At 40.2% G+C, this 22,176-nt stretch overlaps 2 protein-coding genes across 20 annotated transcripts in view; one reads left to right on the plus strand and one right to left on the minus strand.

Moving 5' to 3' along the window:
* The window catches only part of LOC133535094 (calcium/calmodulin-dependent protein kinase type 1D-like), a 510,841-nt gene that overhangs the window by 252,742 nt on the left and 235,923 nt on the right, over positions 1–22,176 (minus strand). The window lies entirely within an intron of this gene.
* nfasca (neurofascin homolog (chicken) a) overlaps positions 1–22,176 on the plus strand; it is a 179,776-nt gene that overhangs the window by 83,942 nt on the left and 73,658 nt on the right. For 18 of the 19 annotated variants that reach the window (XR_009802139.1, XR_009802138.1, XR_009802140.1 and 15 more), the window contains 2 exons: positions 5,543–5,591; positions 20,510–20,675. Coding sequence is in view for 16 of the 19 variants with exons in the window: in XM_061874515.1 (XP_061730499.1) it covers positions 20,582–20,675 (94 nt within the window). In the remaining 3 variants the exon portion in view is untranslated. Of the gene's footprint in view, positions 1–5,542; positions 5,592–16,706; positions 16,992–20,509; positions 20,676–22,176 lie in introns of those variants that run through there. The other variant, XM_061874519.1, reaches the window with a different exon arrangement.

Below are 22,176 nucleotides of genomic sequence, written 5' to 3' on the forward strand. Positions count from 1 at the left end.
GTGATCTTATCCTTTCAGTCATGACCCAAACCTCATGACTATAGGTGAGGATGGGAACGTAGATCGACCTGTAAATTGAGAAATTTGCCTTCAGGTTCAGCTCCTTCTCCACCACAACGGCTCGATACAGCGTCCGCATTACTGAAGACGCCGCACCGATCCGCCTGTCGATCTCCCGATATACTCTTCCCTCACTCGTGAACAAGACTCCTCGGTACTTTAACTCCTCCACTTGGGGCAGGGTCTCCTCCCTTTTCCGGGCGAGAACCATGGACTCGGACTGGGAGGTGCTGATTCTCATCCCGGTTGCTTCACACTCAGCTGCGAACCGATCCAGTGAGAGCTGAAGATCTTGGCCACACTACCTATATCAACATTTATTTGTCTCAAATATATTTTGCTCTGTCAGTTCGATTACGCATCTACATACAGACTAACGGGCGTATAATACCCCCATTAGCCTGTATGTCGATGTGTATGCTCCAATTGACCGGGGTAGCATGCTAAGCATTCGTTGCACGAACATACTAGCTTTGTTAGACAAGATCTTAGACTGTATTGGACAATATAGTTTACATATGAAATGTCCATTTCAATTTGTTACAAGTAATAAAAAAAACGCCTTACTTGCCTATCGAGGAGGAAATTAGCAAGTTTGGCGTCAGATGAAAAAATATTTCCCGCCTTCAAACGTCTCCATCATTCAAAGGAACCCCCGATACAAAACCTTTGCGCACGATTTTGCCCGTTCAACAGACGCAGTGCTCGGCATATTAGTTTGGCAGATTAGCGTTGCCTGTTTGCACGTGTTTTAGTATGCACTAACCCTTAGTAGATCAGGCTTGTTATGTCTATGTTACTTGTCTTTGAATGTTGTCATTCATCCAGGTGATAATATCTTAGCGCATTCAATCGCAACTGGACTGCTTGGTTTGTCTTGGAATACGTTTCGTCTCTTACCCGAGTAGACCTCATCAGTTCATGCTCATAGACTTAGATTGGTCAGCATTAGTCTGACCAAGCAGTCCAGTTGTGATCGATTGAACGCCCTGAGTCTGTGTTACTTGCATGTGCTGATCAGCAGAGTTGTAGAATTGTATTTGCTAGGAACATACATGAATTATTCTCTATCTTAAATTGAGTTTTATTACCCTAATGAGGTACATCACTTGCATGTTTGTGTATTCCTGCATAATTAGCGTTGCTAATCCTACAGTGTGATGCAATTGTTTTGTACATAATTCATCCATTCTATAATGCTCAGGGGCAGTGTCTCTGCGGCTGGCACATTGTTTTTATCTGGTTTCTTTTTTTCCAGATTTGACATAATTTTTAGATAATATTGGCATTGTTTTTTGTTTTTTTTAAATCTGAGCTATTAAATATTATAAATGTTTTCGCTTGCTTGTGGATCTGTGTTTAAGTCAAATTAAGATGGTACGATAAAGGATCTCTATGTCTGATTTGTATTCGGAAGTACATGCTATTCAAATTCCTGTATGTGTGTGTGTGTGTGTGTGTGTGTGTGTGTGTGTGTGTGCGTGTGTGCGTGCGTGGGTGTGTGTGTGTGTGTGTGTGTGTGTGTGTGTGTGTGTGTGTGTGTGTGTGTAGTGTCGGTATAGTATTATTTTTAGAGTCTCTTAAAGGTGTCCTGCAGTCATGTGTGCTCTTGTGTCTCCACAAGTGTTAACATACACAAGAAGAAAGCGCGGAGGAGCATGTTGAGATGCTAAGGGCAGCCTTTGACGTACAGGCGAGTGTATGAAAGCACAGAGTCTAAAAAAAAAAACCTAACAACTCAGTGGCAGACAGACCTGAGGCGTTTGCGTTGCTCATGTCTCCTCCTGCTTATGTCTCTGTGTTTTTGCCAGCAGAGAATAACGAGAAAGAAATCCCCCCACACACGATGATTGCATATCGAATAGATGTATATTTTCACTTGAATACCTGATAGCTTCAAACTGGATTGTTTTGAACATGGAACACATGCAATCTGTGATGGTTGAGTGGTTGACTGGTCTGACTTGAGTTGCACTTAGCCTAGGCTCAATTCCACTCAGTGACCCTGTTAATAAATACTGTATGTGTTCTGTTCATATACTGTATACCTATTCATATTTACTGTATATGTCCTACTCATATACTGTACACCTATTCATATTTACTGTATATGTACCATTCATATATCCATCCATCCATCCATTTTCTACCGCTTATTCCCTTTTGGGGTCGCGGGGGGTGCCGGCGCCTATCTCAACTACAATCGGGCGGAAGGCGGGGTACACCCTGGACAAGTCCCCACCTAATCGCAGACTGTTCATATATTGTGCACCTATTCATATTTACTGTATATGTCATGTTCATATACTGCACACCTATTCATATTTACTGTATAAATTCTGACTTGTAATTAGAGAGATCGGTAGGTCCTGAGTTCAAACCCCGGCCGAGTCATACCAAAGACTATGAAACTGGGACCCATTCCCTCCCTGCATGGCACTCAGCATCAAGGGTTGGAATAGGGGGTTAAATCACCAAAAATGATTCCCGGGCGCGGCCACCGCTGCGGCTCACTACTCCCCTCACTTCCTTTGGGGGTGATCAAGGGTAATGGGTCAAATGCAGAGAAAGATTTAGCCACACCTACTGTGTGCGTGTGACAATCATTGGTACTTTAATGTAACTTTAATCATATACTGTATACCTATTCATCTGTACTGTTTTTGTCCTGTTCATAAACTGTATAATAGTGAGAGGATTGAGATGGTCGACTTTTAAAAAAAAATCAAAATCTAATCTTTCGGCGCTTCATTTTTTGTTGTTGTTGCTTAAATATATGTAATCAACAACAATGTGAAATTATGAAGTAAATGAATTACTAATGTAAATAACAAACTCATAATTTTTTTTGTATTGAATGGCGCCAATTCATGCCAATTAAATGAATCCCTGCAAATTGCGCGCGGCCTCACCTCTTTGTCCAGTGTAAGCACGTGCCCTACACATTTTGGCCATTCGGAGTCATTTTCGCAAATGGAATTTGACTCTGAGCACGTATCAACTGCTTAATCAAAACTTATGTTTGTTTCTTCTGTTGATGAAGCTGGAACAACAACGTGTAAGAAGTTATCAACTACTTATTGCCCAAATGGCACAATTCTCCTCCCGCACAGCTCAGATCTACGTATTGTTCCTATTTAAAGTGCTAAGCCTTCTGGGTAATGTAGTATACAAGCATTTACTTCTTAGTTTACATGTATTCCTATATCGAACATTTATTTATCCAGGGTAAGACAATTAGGAACATATTTTCATTTGCAATACTGACCTTGCAAAGATGCATCATTTACATGTTAGAGATGTTGAAGTGTGATAATAATCTCCAATCGTCTCTCACTTACCAACAAAAATGTGCGCTATTGATCGCTCTCAACAGTTCAAATGCTGGTAACGTGTGGCGTTAAATGTGTTCAAGATGGTTAAACACTATTTAAGTGTAAAACAAACATGGAGAATGTCTGCAATTTGTGGACGACAGAGCAGACAGCGAACAATAAGGAAGCCTTTGGGGGTGTTTCTCTCTCTACTCATAATTATTTATTACTATTAGGAGTTATCATTAATAAAAACTGTACAGTAAAATAACAACGAGCTCTGATTACAAACCCCATTTCCATACGAGTTGGGAAATTGTGTTAGATGTAAATATAAAGGGAATAAAATAATTTGCAAATCCTTTTCAACCCAATATTGAATTGAATGCACTACAAAGACAAGATATTTGATGTTCAAACTCATAAACTTTATTATTGTTTTTGCAAATGATAATTAACTTAGAATTTCATTGCTACAGCACCAAAATTATTTGGAAAGGGCATGTTCACCACTGTGTTACATCACCTTTTCTTTGAACAACACTCAATAAACGTTTGGGAACTGAGTAAACTGATTGTTGAAGCTTTGAAAGTGGAATTCTTTCCCATTTTTGTTTTATGTAGAGCTTCATTCGTTCAACAGTCCGGGGTCTCCGCTGTCGTATTTTACGCTTCATAATGCGCCACACATTTTCGATGGGAGACAGGTCTGGACTGCAGGCAGGCCAGGAAAGTACCCGCACTCTTTTTTTTACAAAGCCACACTATTGTAACACGTGCTGAATGTGGCTTGGCATTGTCTTGCTGAAATAAGCAGGGGCGTCCATGAAAAAGACGGCGCTTAGATGGGAGCATATGTTGTTCCATAACCTGTATGTACCTTTCAGCATTAATAGTGCCTTCACAGATGCCTTTGGCACTAATGCACCCCCATACCATCACACATGCTGGCTTTTCAACTTTGCACCGAAAACAGTGTGGATGGTTCGTTTCCCCTTTGGTCCGGATGACACGATGTCGAATATTTCCAAAAACTATTTGAAATGTGGACTCGTCAGACCACAGAACACTTTTCCACTTTGCATCAGTCCATGTTAGATGATCTAGGGCCCAGAGAAGCCGGCGGCGTTTCTGGATGTTGTTGATAAATGGCTTTCGCTTTGCATAGTAGAGCTTTAACTTGCACTTACAGATGTAGTGACGAACTGTATTTAGTGACAGTGGTTTTCTGAAGTGTTCCTGAGCCCATGTGGTGATATCATTTATAGATTGATGTCGGTTTTTGATACGGTGCCATCTGAGGGATCGAAGGTCACGGTCATTCAATGTTGGTTTCCAGCCATGCCGCTTACGTGGAGTGATTTCTCCAGATTCTCTGAACCTTTTGATGATATTATGGATGTTGAAATCCCGAAATTTCTTGCAATTCCACTATGAGAAACGTTGTTCTTAAGCTGTTTGACTTTTTGCTCACGCAGTTGTGGACAAATGGGTGTACCTCGCCCCATCTTTTCTTGTGAAAGACTGAGCATTTTTTGGGAAGCTGTTTTTATACCCAATCATGGTACCCACCTGTTCCCAAATAGCCTGCACACCTGTGGGATGTTCCAAATAAGTGTTTGATGAGCATTCCTCAACTTTATCAGTATTTATTGTCACCTTTCCCAACTTCTTTGTCACATTTTGCTGGCATCAAATTGTAAAGTTAATGATTATTTGCAAAAAAAATAAAGTTTATCGGTTTAAACATCAAATATGTTGTCTTTATAGCATATTCAACTGAATATGGGTTGAAAATGATTTGCAAATCCTTGTATTCCTAACACAATTTCCCAACTCATATGGAAACGGGGTTTGTATTTGTCATGGAGCTTTTCACAGTTTTAAACTTAGTGCTTCTTCTGCTTAAAAAATTTGAAGAGAAACAACACAGAATCACTGCAAAACACACAAGGCAACAAAATATAAATAAAAAATAGGTCAAACAAAATTGAAAAAGCATCCGTAGATATTTTTTCCAATTCCAATCAGGAGCTGGCCCCCGTCTTTTGCTTCAAAGAGCCATTTCTCATCATTACTGCTTTCCTGTTTATCGTTTACAGTATGTGTTCTGTTCATATTATAATCACATAACCTGTTTTCACCATGGTTTTATTCTGTGTCATCAGGTCCGAAAATTGGATGCAGACAAAATATTTGTGACCACATCAGCATTCGGTAAGTCTTTGAACTGCATGTGAATAAAAAGTTGATTAAAGTTATTAAGTTTGTGTAAGTCTTATTACTGTGGCCTAACTCATCCTGAGCTGTCCACTCAAAAATGAATTTAAATTTACTGTAAATGTACCGTATAATCCCAAAAGTTAAATTGTCTGATTGGTGTTAGCATATTAATCATCCTCTTTTGGTGTTTGCATTGTTGGTATGGACAGAGACAGCCGGCAAAATGCAACTAAGAACCCTTCTATTAGGAAAACAAAAATACTGTAAATAGTGCAGCAGGAAAGTGCACAAAAAGTTTCATTTTAAGCCAGTTTGAAATAAATGGTATCTAGCAAAAATACGTAAACATGCTTGTCTTATTCCTTTGATTGAAAGATGATCATACTAACATTGTTTAGCTGATAGTAACTCACTTAAAGGGTTCATAATACTATTGTTTTTTTTCAAAATGTTACATGTAATGGTGGTTCTTTGGTCAAAATGATTAACGGATTATGTGTTACAGACCGTTTTCCAGCCGCTTTCTGACCGTCTCCTCAATATGCACCATTTTGTGAGCATTTAGTGAGTCTACTAACAGATTATCTGCTACTTTGTGTAAGAAATGGCAACAGCAGAGGATACATGTGCATTTACAAGCCAGTCTGCCCAAGAACAAGAGGATATCAAAAAATATGGAGCTTATTGACTGCAGTGTTGACTACAATGACGTTCTCGCGCAAAGCCCTTTACGTAAATTTATACCATGTATGGATAAAACGCTGACGTCACACTTGGGGTAAATTACCGGAACTAAGAAGGAAAGCAAGATTGTTCTATGTAAATATCTCCGCAATGCCTCCATGATTTGATTTCAAATTTTCGGGATTTATGCAGATCCCAAATACACATCAGCAAGTACCAATAGGTAAGAAAAGTTGGTTTTACATAACGGGGGCCCTTTTGTGAATTAATCAGCTAGACCAGGGATGTCAAACGCATTTTATATCGGGGGCCACATGGATAAAAATCCACTTCCTAGTGGGCTTTACTGGTAAAATTACGGCACGATAACTTAAAAATAAAGACAACTTCAGATTGTTTTCTTTGTTTAAAAATAGAAAAAGCACATTCTGAAAATGTAGACATCATAATGTTGTTTTTACACTTAAATGTTGCGGTAATATTCTACCTTTATTAATCGTTATTTATATTTTCTGAATATATTATGTGATTATGTTCATCAGTCAACTCATTGGTGTTAATTTTCAATCCATCAAGATAAAAAAAATAATACCAAAATCAAATTACAGGACGTTATTTATGTATATTTGTCAATAAATATATGGATAACATTTATCTAGAGTCTTTTTCTAAGACATTACAAATGACATGATGCTAATTTTCCTCGACTGATGTACTAAGATCATGTGGTTTATTTTATTTTTTACATATGTAGCATACTCTACAAAGATACAAAGAATTGATATTGCAACATCTAGTGGACACATTTAGAATAGCAGTTTGTTTCATTCACAAATCTTGGCTCATTTTAATACTTAGCAAACTCATCCCCCGGGCCAAATAAAACCTGTTCTGGCCCACGGGCCGTACGTCTGACACCCCTGAGCTAGACACATAAATTGTGTGTGAAAAAAAACTAAACATAAATATGGATGTCTGTATTTTCAATGTCCATGTGGTGGATAAAGAATATGTCATGATATTGCATTTGAAATGATAATGAATACATCAATCAATCAATCAATGTTTATTTATATAGCCCCAAATCACAAATGTCTGAAAGGACTGCACAAATCATTACGACTACAACATCCTTGGAAGAACCCACAAAAGGGCAAGGAAAACTCACACCCAGTGGGCAGGGAGAATTCACATCCAGTGGGACGCCAGTGACAATGCTGACTATGAGAAACCTTGGAGAGGACCTCAGATGTGGGCAACCCCCCCCCCCTCTAGGGGACCGAAAGCAATGGATGTCGAGCGGGTCTAACATGATACTGTGAAAGTTCAATCCATAGTGGCTCCAAGACAGCAGCGAGAGTCCCGTCCACAGGAAACCATCACAAGCGGATCAGCAGCGTAGAGATGTCCCCAACCGATACAGGCGAGCGGTCCATCCTGGGTCCCGACGAGCGGTCCATCCTGGGTCTCGACTCTGGACAGTCAGTACTTCATCCATGGTCATCGGACCGGACCCCCTCCACAAGGGAGGGGGGGACATAGGAGAAAGAAAAGAAGCGGCAGATCAACTGGTCTAAAAAGGAGGTCTACTCAAAGGCTAGAGTATACAGATGAGTTTTAAGATGAGACTTAAATGCTTCTACTGAGGTAGCATCTCGAACTGTTACCGGGAGGGCATTCCAGAGTACTGGAGCCCGAACGGAAAACGCTCTATAGCCCGCAGACTTTTTTTGAGCTCTAGGAATCACTAATAAGCCGGAGTCTTTTGAACGCAGATTTCTTGCCGGGACATACGGTACAATACAATCGGCAAGATAGGCTGGAGCATATATACATACATACTATAACTTCAAGGTGAATCATGTCAGATACCTTGCCAGCCAATAAATAAAAGTACTGTAAATAAATGAATTCAAGGTAAATGTCGAAAAAAAAGACCTACAGCTCCCTATAGTAAAAAAAAAAAAAAAGTCCTGAATTCAAATCTGAATCAGCCCCAAAATATAATCACTTGTTCCTTATCCCGTTTCAAACATTTCCAGAAAGTTTATTCCAAAATGTGCCCATAATGTTTTAAGTTATCTATAATGAAAGTGAACTCTTGTCTGTCATCTATAATAATAATAATAATAATGGATTAGATTTATATCGCGCTTTTCTATTGTTAGGCACTCAAAGCGCTCACAGAGAAGTGGGAAACCATCATTCATTCACACCTGGTGGTGGTAAGCTACATCTGTAGCCACAGCTGCCCTGGGGTAGACTGACGGAAGCGTGGCTGCCAGTTTGCGCCTACGGCCCCTCCGACCACCACCAATCATTCTTTCATCATTCATTCACCAGTGTGAGCAGCACCGGGGGCAAAGGGTGAATTGCCCTGCCCAAGGACACAACGGCAGCGATTTGGATGTCACTAGGTGGGAAGCGAACCTGCAGCCCTCAGGTTTCTGGCACGGCCGCTCTACCCACTACGCCATGCCGCCCCCAATACATCTATAGTCTTTGTCTCTGTGGGTGTACATTGGGTTGACAGCTTAGACACACGGATGTTCTTTATCCCATTTCGGACATTTACTGAAAGTTTAATGAAAATCTGTCTGTGTGTTCTTGAGTTATTTTGCAAACTAACTAACAAACAAACTAATTAACTTAGTGTAACAGCCATGGCAGCAATCTTGTGCCAAACCTACTCAGTGGCTTGGTGGTTAGAGTGTCCGCCCTGAGATCGGTAGGTCGTGAGTTCAAATCCCGGCCGAGTCATACCAAACACTATAAAAATGGGACCCATTACCATGTCCCTAACAACTCCCCACGCAGCATTAAGGGTTGGAATTGGGTGTTAAATCACCATAAACTAACTAACAAACAAACTAATTAACTTAGTGTACCAGCCATGGCAGCGATCTTGTGCCAAACCTTCTCAGTGGCCTAGTGGTTAGAGTGTCCGCCCTCAGATCGGTAGGTCGTGAGTTGAAATCCCGGCCGAGTCATACCAAACACTATAATAATGGGACCCATTACCATGTCCCTAACAACTCCCCACGCAGCATCAAGGGTTGGAATTGGGGGTTAAATCACCATAAAATGATTCCCGGGCGCGGTACTTCCCACTGCTCCCCTCACCTCCCATGGGGTGATCAAGGGTGATGGGTCAAATGCAGAGAATAATTTCGCCACATCTAGTATGTGTGTGACAATCATTGGTACTTTAACTTTAACTTTAATGGTCTTTGGGCTGCTTGAGGGGCTCCTGTCTTGTGCCCACGAGACATCTTTTTTCTTAAAGGAAAAACATTGTCAAGTTCATGAGATCTGGTCACTGTTTTTCACAGAAAGTTAGTCTTCAGCTTTGCACGTTGATCTTCTTTGTCAGTGTAAGGAATTAAACATTATCTCCATGTCAATGAATACAAAGAAGATCTTCTTTGTGGATTAATAACTCAAATGTAAATTTGCCCACAGCAATAAATCGCATGGTTGTGTTTGATGACAAGATAACCAGCTTAGCAATATATTGTGAATTTTAAATATGCTTTTGTTATCATGACTTCACTGTCTGATAGGTCTGTGAATGTTATTAATAATCAGGTTGTTGTACTCTCAGGCATTGAATCGATCGTAATGGTTCAGTCCAGATTGTTTAACGCAGCTGCTCTGTTTCTCTTCCATAAATACAAACATGGCTTCATGATGAGTCAAAGAACAATTGAACAGTTGGTATACATGGGACTCAAGTAAGATCAAGTTAATCCCCAAGAACATCTGGGATAATCAGTGGTCAGAGATAGATGCTAACACAGGATGTGTCATTCAGTCTGTAAGGACTTGTGCTTTGGAACCAAACGGAGTCCATTGCATCTAGTTGTTAGGGACATACTTGTCTTCTTGTGTCTGTCTTGTGTCTTTAAATTGGCCTTTGATCTTAGATCATGTATGTGACACTTTAATAGTTTTAGCTAAAAGCTCTTTTTCTAATTGATGCTATAGTGTATGGGTTTTTTAAAAGTTGCAGCAAAAGTTGCAATGTTTTAAGGCTTATTTTTTTAAAGTAAAAAATCAACTTGTGATTTTATGAATTTGTCTATGTTGAAAGTGTTCATTGTACCTGGTACCTCAAAAAGCAAAGGATTTTAGCAAAAATCGGAAAATAAATACTGAATTGAAGATTTACTCCTTTTATATATTGCGACAACTTAAAAGTAGACACTTGATGGCAGCAAATAACATTTTAAGAAGGCATCGTCAAATTACAGTTTTAATTTTTTATAACTAATAATTAGAGATGTCCGATACACTGCCGATATTATCAGCCGATAAATGTTTTTAAATGTAGTATCTGAAATTATCAGTATCTGTTTCAAAAAGTAAAATGTATGACTTTTTAAAGTGCCACTGTGTACATGAACTTAGGAAGAAGTACAGAGCACCAATAATCCTAAAAGGCACTGCCTTCGCATGCCGGCCCAGTCACATAATACCTACGTCTGTTCACACACACAAGTGAATGCAAGGCATACTTGGTCAACAGCCATACAGGTCACACTGAGGATGGCGGTATAAACAACTTTAACTCTGTTACAAATATGGTATCGGTTTATATCGGAATCGGTAATTAAGAGTTGGACAATATCGGAATATCGGCAAAAAAGCCATTATCAGACATCCCTACTAATAATAGTAATAATTATTTAGAATTTCAAAAAGACACACCACTAAAGGCATCCTTTGTGTCCGCTGTCTGCTCTGTTGCCCACAAGTTGCATGCATTCCCCGCGTATGATTTACAGTTGAAAAGTATTTTAGTATTTAAACATTCATTTATGTCACGACCTGCCTTAGCCGGAGTATTAGGACCCCAACACGGAGGAGAAATCCATCCATCCATCCATTTTCTATTGCTTATTCCCTTTTGGGATCGCGGGGGGCGCTGGCGCCTATCTCAGATACCATCGGGCGGAAGGCGGGGTACACCCTGGACAAGTCGCCACCTCATCGCAGGGCCACGGAGGAGAAAGAGAAAGAAAAAAACAACTCAAAAAGGAGTGAAGAAAAACAACTCAGGACACATCTAAAAAGTGTGGCGAAACAGAAATCGCACACAAACGGTATGGAGAGAGACAACTAAAGATTACATGGCAGAGCCACAGTAACAAGGAGTGTGAGTGAAGCCAGAGCAGAGGAGATGAACACAACTGGAAGGGTGAAGCATCAGGAATGAACTGGCACCGAGTGAATGGACTGGTGACAGCAAAGCTGCCAGGACATGATAATTTATGTTCCAACACATTTGCCCACACACGTTAAAAGCATGAACTGTTGAGCGCATATCTATGGCACTAAGTTTTGTTTGTAAATGAGAGACGATGATGGATTATCATCACACTTCAACGTCTCTAAAATGTAAACGCCGCCTCTTTGCGAGGTCAGCATTGCAAATGAGAATAGGTTCATAATTTTCATCATCCAATCCAATCCAATCCACTTTATTTATATAGCACATTTAAACAACAATAACATTTCCAAAGTGCTGCACAGCCATGTTAAAAACAATATTAAAAAAACAATATTATGCTCCACCAATGACTGAATAAAAACAAAAAATAAATAAATATAAAACCAATATAAAAAAACAATATAAAAACAAATATGATTAAAAACAATTTTAAAGGGTAAAATCAATTAAAACAGTAAAATAGAAATCAAAATGTATAAAAAACACAGAGGACAACAGAGGACTGAGGACCACACAACTCACGTAGTGTTAAAAGCCAAAGAATAAAAGTGGGTCTTAAGACGAGACTTAAAACACTCCACTGTGGAAGCAGTTTGAACATGGAGCGGCAGAGTGTTCCAGAGCTTAGGGCCGACCACAGAGAAGGCCCTGTCTCCCCTGGTCTTAAGTCTGGTCTTGGGCACCACGAGCTGGAACTGGCTCTCGGACCTCAGAGCGCGCGCAGGAATGTAAATTTGGATGAGGTCCGAGATATATTGAGGTGCCAGTCCATGTAAAGATTTAAAAACAAACAGCAATGTTTTAAAATCAATTCTAAAATGAACAGGGAGCCAGTGCAAACTCTGAAGAATTATGGTTATATGCTGACGTTTCCTGGCCCCTGTTAAAAGTCGTGCTGCCGCGTTCTGGACTAACTGCAACCGGGAGAGAGCTTTTTGGCTAATGCCAGCATAAAGTGCATTGCAGTAGTCCAGGCGACTTGAAATAAAAGCATGCACGACTTATTCAAAAAGGTTAAAAGATAAAAACGGTTTAACCTTTACTAAAAGACGAAGGTGATAAAAACACAATTTTAAAACGCCATTGACTTGTTTGTCTAGTTTAAAATTCATACCCTGGATAATGAAATGTTTGATATATAATTAAATGTAAACTAGGAACTAAATGTTTATTTATTAGGGGTGTGCGGAGTGGGAGGAAGCCGGTGTACCTAAAGGGAACCCACGCAGTCACGGGGAGAACATGCAAACTTCACACAGAAAGATCCCGAGCCCAGGATTGAACTCAGGACTACTCAGGATTCTGGTTATTGTGAGGCACTTGCACTAACCCCTGTGCCAATGGCCTATTTGTGAACGTCCCACTCATGGGGAGACCTACAGTGCGAGGCTTTGTCTAGCCTTAAAATGTTGGTTTCTCTCTCTGTGACACAGTTTAGAGGCTTGTTTACAAGGGTTTGTCACTTTTCGAGTGCTATACTGGTATTAGTATAGTACCACGACACTTATGATTCATATTCGGTACTATACCGCCTCTGAAAAGTACTGGTCCACCACTGCCTCCTGTCCCCCGTCGTCCTCACATCATGTCATTGCTGGTTTACGAGCAGACGAGCATGTTCGGTGGTGCAACATCACAGAGTACTTACAAGCAGACACAGTGTGTAAACAGAAAAGGGAGAACGGACGCATTTTGGCTTAAAAACTAACAATAAAGGTGAAGTTATAACACTGAAACACCCACCGGAAGAGGTGCTTTAAGACATGGCTAGCTAGCTAGCAGCTAAAATCCAGCAACAGTCGGCTGTGTTTTAGCTATTTCTAAATCACTTATCCTCGCCTCCGTGGCGACAAATAAAGTATGTTTCTTACAAGTTTCATCCCTGCAGAATGAGGAATAGCTAAAACTGCTTCACTACACCGGTGTCAAAATGGAAACAAAGGCCATTGGTGGATCTACACCTAACATCCACTGTAATGATACCAAGTACAGGAACGTATCTAGTCAATACTACTATGAGTACGTCAATATTTTTTAGCATCACTACATCTTCTTTAGTTTTTTTAAAATTTATATTATGTTTATAAACTTGGGAAATATGTCCCTGGACACAGGAGGACTTTGAATATGACCAATGTGTGATCCTGTAACGACTTGGTATCGGATTGATACCCAAATTTGTGGTATCATCCAAAACTAATGTAAAGCGTACAAACAATAGAAAAATAAGTGATTATTACATTTTAACGGAAGTGTAGATAGAACATGTTGAAAGAGAAAGTAAGCAGATATTAACAGTAAATTAAAAAGTAGATTAATAATTAATTTTCTACCACTTGTCCTTAATGATTTTGACAGAATAATAGAATGAGAAATGACACAATATGTTACTGCATATGTCAGCAGACTAAATTAGGAGTTTACTCACTACTAAAAGACAAGTCGTCTTGTATGTTCACTGTTTTATCTAAGGGCAAACTTGCAATAAGAAACATATGTTTAATAAACCGTAAGATTTTTTGTTAAAATAAAGCCAATAATGCTATTTTTTGTGATCCCCTTTATTTAGAAAAGTATCTAAAAGTATCGAAATATTTGTATCGGGACAACACTAGTCTCTTCCTATCAGTTCAGTAATTAGCTGGAATATGGAGCACATAGTTGGGTTTCAGAACTGCTGGCTGGCAGAGAAATGTGCAGGTGAATGAGTGCATATGTGCAGAAGGCCGTGTCTTCATTTATGTGTGGACATGTTTTGCTCAGCTCAAACAGCACCTGTGACAGTGGGATGTATCACCTTGTGCCAGCCAGTGGTGGCATTATTAGCTCCCAAGAGACAGATTCCCTATTTAAGCACCATGTGTGTATTGATTGACATGCCACCAGATGGTTTATATACAATAGCTTAGGAGGTTTCAGGTTATCTCTGCCTTCAGGCTAAAAAGCTGTTGTGTTCTTCTGCAGCGAAATAAAATATAGATTTTTCTTCTCACCATACAAGTGTCAGTTAAAGGGTAACTGCACTTTTTTAGAATGTCGCCTATCATTCACAATCGTCAGGTGAGACAAGCACATGTTAAATTGTTTCCGTTTTTAATGCACTCTAACTCGTAAATAAACGCTAGTAAGAGTCAGCTAACAACGAGGCCAATGGATGTCGCTTTATTCGACCTATAAAGCGTTCTAAAAACATTCCAAAACATCCATCCAAGTTTTATATACACACACTGTAAGTATATAGTATATGTAAACTAGTAACAAGGCACATTCATGATAAGATGTAATATTTATGTATTGTAATTGTACGGCCTTGTATTAATTTCACAGACGCATCACAATGTTCTCTTTTCACCCTCAGCAACAACAACACTACTAATCATGGCAGACTTCTTGGGAGCCAAAATTATAATCTAGAACCTTATATTTTTGAGCCTGAATATACGGAGGATGAGCTCCCAGTTTTGGAAGGTGCAACACAAAACAAAACAGAAAACACTAATCATTATGCAGCAGTACTGCTAAGTGCTAAACAAAAAAATACAACTATATTTAGAATAAAACAAACACTCATGGCTTGATTTTCCTAAGATCAAAATTATAAGTGCTAAACAGCGTGTGCAATCTATGAAATTGTGTGTACTATTACTAGGCATTTTGCATGTGATCGACTAGCGCTGCGTGTACAATTCTAAAGTTGTGTAGAACACCTTATTTAAATGAGGATTTTGCGTGTATAATACGTATATATGTATATATATATATATATATATATATATATATGTGTGTATATATATATATATGTATATATATACAGTATTTGTATACAGTATATATATATATATATATATGTATATATATACAGTATTTGTATACAGTATATATATATATATATATATATACATACATATGTTATGTTATATATGTATGTGTGGGGAAAAAAAATCACAAGACTACTTTATCTCTACAGAACTGTTTCATGAGGGGTTCCCTCAATCATCAGGAGATTTACATATATTTTACATATGTAGATAGATAGATAGATAGATAGTACTTTATTGATTCCTTCAGGAGAGTTCCTTCAGGAAAATTAAAATTCCAGCAGCAGTGTACAGAGTTGAGATCAATTTAAAGAAAAAAGTAAAAAGTAAATAATGGGGGTTTAAAAGGAAACAAAATAGAGAAATATTACAAAAAGAATAAAAACAATGGGAATAACAATATAACAGTAAAATAAGAATATAACAAGACAAAGTAGGCAGTAGTGACCATGTTATGAAAATGTATTGCACTGTTAATGTTTTGCATCCCCTGTCATCCTAATACCCCCCGTCCTCCGTCCCAGAGAGGAGTTGTACAGTCTAATGGCGTGTGGGACAAAGGAGTTTTTGAGTCTATTAGTCCTGCACTTGGGATGAAGCAGTCTAGCACTGAACAGGCTCCTCTGGCTACTGATAACGCTATGCAGAGGGTGACTGGCATCATCCAGGATGCTCACTAGTTTGTCCACAGTCCTCTTCTCTGCCACCGTCACCAGTGTGTCCAGTTTCATTCCGATTGTAGAACCGGCCCGCCTGATCAGTTTCTCAAGTCTGGAGCTGTCCTTCTTAGATGCACTGCCCCCCCAGCACACTACCATGTAGAACAGAACACTGGCAACCACAGACTGGTAGTACATCCACAGGAGTTTTCTACAGATGTTGAAGGAGTGCAGTCTCCTGAGGAAGTACAGCCTGCTCTGTCCTTTCTTGTACTGGTGGTCCGTGTTAACAGTCCAGTCCAGCTTATTGTCCACCCAAACCCCGAGGTACTTGAATGAGTCCACGGTCTGTACCTCAACTCCCTCGATCACAATAGGTTGTGACCGTGGACTCAACCTCCCAAAGTCAATGACCAGCTCCTTGGTCTTTGACGGATTGAGGTGCAAGAGGTTCGTGTGGCACCAGACAACAAAGTCCCTCACCAGGTTCCGAAACTCCTCCTCTCTGCCGTCCCTGATGCACCCGACGATGGCTGTGTCATCCGCGTACTTCTGGATGTGACAAAGCTCTGAGTTGTAGCAGAAGTCAGCGGTGTACAGGGTGAAGAGAAGAGGGGCCAGCACCGTTCCCTGCGGTGCTCCGGTGCTGCTGATCACAGTGTCAGACGTGATGTCCTTCAGTCTGATGTACTGTGGCCTGTCGATGAGGTAGTTCGAAATCCAGGCAACCAGGCAGGGGTCCACTTGCATTTTGTAGAGCTTGTCCTGAAGGAGGCGGGGCTGGATGGTATTAAAGGCACTCGAGAAGTCCAGGAACAGGATCCTCACAGTGCCATTTCCCTTATCCAGGTGTGAGTGGGCTCGATGCAGCAGGTAAAGGATAGCATCCTCCACACCAACGCCTTCCTGGTACGCAAACTGCAGGCTGTCCTGGGCATGTTGCACCTGTGGTCTGAGGAGGCTGAGAAATAGCCGCTCCAATGTCTTCATTAGATGAGAGGTGAGCGCCACTGGTCTGTAGTCGTTCAGCTCACTGGGGAAGTTCTTTTTGGGAACTGGAACGATGCATGATGTCTTCCAGAGGGTGGGCACTCTTCCCAGCTGCAGGCTGAGGTTGAAGATCCTTTGAAGTTGTTCGCCCAGTTCTGCAGCACAGGTCTTCAGGAGTCGGGGGCACAGCTTGTCTGGGCCTGCTGCTTTCCTTGGCTGTAGCTTCCTCAGTTGACCTCTGACCTGGTCCGCAGAGATGACTAATGTCTGCGTAGAGGTGGTGGAGGGGGGTGCTGCCATGGCTGGGGGGGAGGTACGTTGAGGGGAGCAGAAGAGGGGTTGGCTGTGATGTGAAGTGGGGGACGGAGAGGACACGGGCTGGTTAAACCGGTTAAAGAAGTTATTCATCTCATTGGCCCTCTCTATTGTCCCCACAACAGCTCTGGTCTTTGTCTTGTGGCCTGTGATGGTTTTCACACCTTCCCAGACCTCCCTCATGTTGTTCTGCTGCAGCTTCTGCTCCAGCTTCTTCCTGTAGCTGTCCTTAGCCTCCCTCACGCGTCGTTTCACCTCACGCTGTGCTGCTCTCATTGCCTCCCTGTCTCCACTCCTGAAGGCAGCTTTCTTCTTGTTGAGAACAGCTTTAACTTCTTGTGTTACCCAGGGTTTGTTATTAGGGTAGCACCGAACAGTCTTAGCAGGGCAGATCACGTCCACACAGAAGTTGAGGTAATCTGTGAGACAGTGAGTCAGCCCATCAATGTCGTCACCCTGTGGAAGCAGCACGTCCCAGTCTGTGGTGTTGTAGCAGTCTCTGAGGGCATCTTCCAATTCAGGGGACCACTTCCTCACATAGCAAGTGTTAACAGGCTGTCTTTGGACCATGTATGTATGTATATATATATATATATATATATATATATATATATATATATATATATATATATATATATATATATATATTGGACCATATATGTACGTATATATATATATATATATATATATATATATATATATATATATATATATATATATATATATATATGTATGTATATATATATAAGGCATGACCACGGAGGCACTCGATCATTCACAGCACATTCATTTTGTGGCGTTTGTTGTGTTTTCAAACAAGAAGAAGGCATCTACCACTTTTTTGGAACATTTTAGACACAGTCCAAAGTGCACCCAATTTTTCCTTTTTTTAGCGCTCATGGCAGAGAGACTGTACTTACTGTGCTCAAGACACGTAAAAATGCATATTTTTTTTAAATATTGGAGATATGTTAATCATATATATTATCAATAAAAAGCAAACATCATTTAAATAAAAATGCCAGCAGACACCGAAATGCATTCATTGAAGTTGTTTTAATAAGCCCTTTGCATATAGCTATGAATGTTGCTTAATAGACTATATGTCTAATATTTTTTATTTCTGACAGACCATGCTAATATGTTGACATGCGAGTATGAGGACTGATTCTCTTTTATTTGTCTGTTTTTGCAGCACGGGGACCGAGTCTGTCAGTTTGAACGTACATTAAAGACTCGCTAAATATAATGCTAAATAGTGCTTACAAAACGGTGATGAGTGTTGATAAATCATATTGCGCATGTTGTATAATTTATTTGTTCCTTCTTGTCCCAGTATTGTGGGTGTTTTGAGGACCAGCATATATTCTGCATATTAGTGAAGGATGACAGGTGACGCAAAATGAATTGCACACCTTTTTCTGGTCACATAACAGACACAATCCACTTTGCACACGTTTAGTAGATTAGCTTTGCATGTGCTATCAAGTTAGCACCTGTTTTAGTACACGCAAACAATTCTTAAATTAGGCCCTTACTGTACAAGGTCTGCTTCGATTTGAATTCCGACTGATGAGATGTTTATATCTTCTCGTTTAGATGAAGAATTAATCACAATCCTCCCATAGGTTAGGAAAAAAATAGTGGCTGAAAATGAGCATTTTTTCGCGTCTTTCTTGCCATCTCCAAATCGAAGTTTAACGTCAAATTTGACCAAATTTTGGGCTTCATGGCAAAAACCTTCCACTATACAGGTGAAAGTCGTAATTTGTTATCAAGAATTTACTTTTTTTGATTCCATTTTTTTGGTTTGTTTGTTTTTTAAATCTTTTTTCGGGATTTTTTGGAGTGCAATAATTTTGGGTTCCAAATTTTAGTTTTTGATTACAAATATTTTTTATTCCAAACTTTTTTGTTTCACATCTTTTTTTTGTTAAATAATAGTTTTTTTTTTCGGTTGCAAATCTTTTTAGTGGTAGTAAATCATCACACACAGCAATTAATAACTACAGACGCTGCATGTTACGTGTCCAAGCTAAAGTTGTTGAAAAATTTGATAGTGAACAACTTAAATATTTTTTAGACACCTATGGTCTGCTTTCTCAATATCAATCAGATTTTAGAAGGAAACTTAGCACTATAACCACTGTTATCAAAGTTGTGAATGACGTTGAGGCGTAGGACTGCAAAACATATTGTGCGCTCTATTTAATTGACCTGTCAGAAGCATTCAATACTGTCGACCATATCATTTTGGCAGACAGACTGTACAAGATTGGTTTATTTCAGCATGCTGTGAAGTGGTTTTCTAATTACCTTTCCAATAAAACCCAATATGTCCAGTTTGCTTGGTCAATCAATCAATCAATCAAAGATTACTCATATAGCCCTTGCACGTGGGCCTCACTATCTGCCAGATCTTGGTTGTCAGAAATTTACGTTGCACATCGTCTACAGCAGGCTCTCTGTGTCTTTGGTCGCCTCTAAAGAGTATGGTGGATTTGCAAAGATTAGAACATCCAAAAATATACATGTCTTCAATTTCTGCTTGGTGCCAGTGCTGCTGTACAGATCTCAAACCTGGACTCTTCCCACACTGACCACTAGCTGCCTTGATGCATTACACCTGAACATCCTTTGCAATGGGTGGATCCACCATGTCACTATTGATGTATCAATTTGTCCCACCACCTTTGCCACTGTAATAAAGATGGAAAAGCTGCGATTCCTCTGCCATGTGGCCAGAATAGACGACTGAATCCCGGCAAAACAGACTTTTACAGCATGAGCGCATCTGCTACCCAGGGATTGGCGCTGCCCATGTGGCTGTCCCTGGTTTACCCGAATGGCCGGCCCTTGTCGGACCTCGGTCACCTGGTGGCCAAGTGAGGCTTCAGTCAGTTCAGTTAAGACTTGTCTGGAGTATGGAAACATGTTAAATAGTAATAGCTCAAGCACGGAGCCCTCTGCTACACCGTGACTAAAAATAACATGCACTCATTCTTTATCATCAAACTGTAAGTGGTCCGATCAATAGGATTTAAAGCAGGTTAGGGCAGTTCCTTAAATTCCAATGTCATTTTCTAATCTTGTTATTGAAATGTGATGATCAATTGTGTCAAAAAATCTCACAGGCCCAGTGCAGACACAAGACCTCAGTCTGAAGAGGAGGAAATGATCGAACCTCCTAACCGTCTGTCTCTCTCTCACAAGGCGTCAGGGTGACTGACAGGAGAAGCGTCGAGTCCGTCAGGAGTGGCGACAGCTGCCAGTCAGAGCGGAGACATGCTGAGTCCATGCGGGCGTGCGGCCTTGGCTTTCATGTCATTACAGCTGCTGCTATGGCGCGAAACTGTGACCATCGAAGTTCCTCAAGACCGTAAGTTACCCAGCAACAGTGCTATCACATTGTCGGTACATGTGCAACACATACTGTACGTATATTTACACTTACACACCATCAAATCATGACAGACAGTATTGATTACTGGCCAAAATACTCCAAAGAGTATTTATGATGTAAATTGTACATTTGGTGGCCATTGCTCTCTTTGTCGTTTGTAACATAATCAACACATAGTTTGTCAACCACACATCATTGTTTTGCATTATTCTGCGTATGAAAAGAATCCGTGGTGATTTTTTATGTATGCGGGTTTCCTGTGTCAATAGTCGGAGAGAGAAGCCCATCCCTCTCTTCTTTGTGTGTCCTTATCATCTTCCCACAAAAGTGCACTCTTGACCTGTATTGATGTGATGTATTGATGTGTGCTTGCTATACAATCCTGCAGAGCACACACTTTTCCCACACATACACACAAACACAAACACTTTCCCACGCAGCACTCACCACCGCTCTTCATGTCCACTGTAACAAATTATTCAAAGTCAATAGAACATTGAAGATTGAAGAATTGGTGGATGGTAGCATATTCACGCACACATTTATGTCATTAATCAACGCCTCCTAATGTATTATGTGCATATATTTAGGATGTAACAATTACCGCTATAAATGATAAATCGCTGTAATAATCCCAACGGTTAGTGTTCCAATTTTAAACTCAAATTATTATACAACTGCGACTAACAGCCACACTTTGATAAACTCACAGACAGGTGACACTGTCCTTTACACTCACTTTCTTCCTTTTCCACGTTTGGAAAAACAAAGTTATGTCCATCTCTCGCAATAAGATAATGCTCGCGAGTCAGACCAGATGTTTTGGTCTGATGCTATTGGGTGCAATGTGGCATTTGTTAATCTAACTCAGTGGTTCTTAACCTGGATTCGATCTAACTCGGTGGTTCTTAACCTGGGTTCGATAGAACCCTAGGGATTCGGTGAGTCGGCCTCAGGGGTTCGGCGGAGGTCAAAACACACCCGACTCATCGTGTAAATAAAAACTTCTCCCTATCGGCATATTATGGATACCCCCAAACAATGTTACCGCTAATGTTCCATCTGATTTACAAGTGTGTAATTACTTGAGTTCATGCACTGTGTTGGTTTTGTTCTTTGAACAAGGTGATGTTCATGTACGGTTCATTTTGTGCACCAGTAAAAAAAACATAACTAAAAAATAATAAAAAATTCACTAAAGAAGGGTTCGGTGAATGTGCATATGAAATTGGTGGGGTTTGGTACCTTTAACAAGGTTAAGAACCCCTGATCTAACTAGTGATGTGAGGTTCGTAACCTAAATGGTTACTCGTTATGAGCCAAGAGACAACTCGTATTCAAAAAACGCATATCCCAAGGTACGACTCTATATACTCTATCTAGGTACTGGAGGGCTACAAATAACGACTATATCGGGGGTTGCTGACCCCCGATATAGACAATAAAGCTCACATTAATTCAGGAATGATTATTCATG

Source organism: Nerophis ophidion, linkage group LG16 (genome assembly GCF_033978795.1).
Source record: "Nerophis ophidion isolate RoL-2023_Sa linkage group LG16, RoL_Noph_v1.0, whole genome shotgun sequence".
In the NCBI taxonomy this organism is placed as follows: domain Eukaryota; kingdom Metazoa; phylum Chordata; class Actinopteri; order Syngnathiformes; family Syngnathidae; genus Nerophis; species Nerophis ophidion.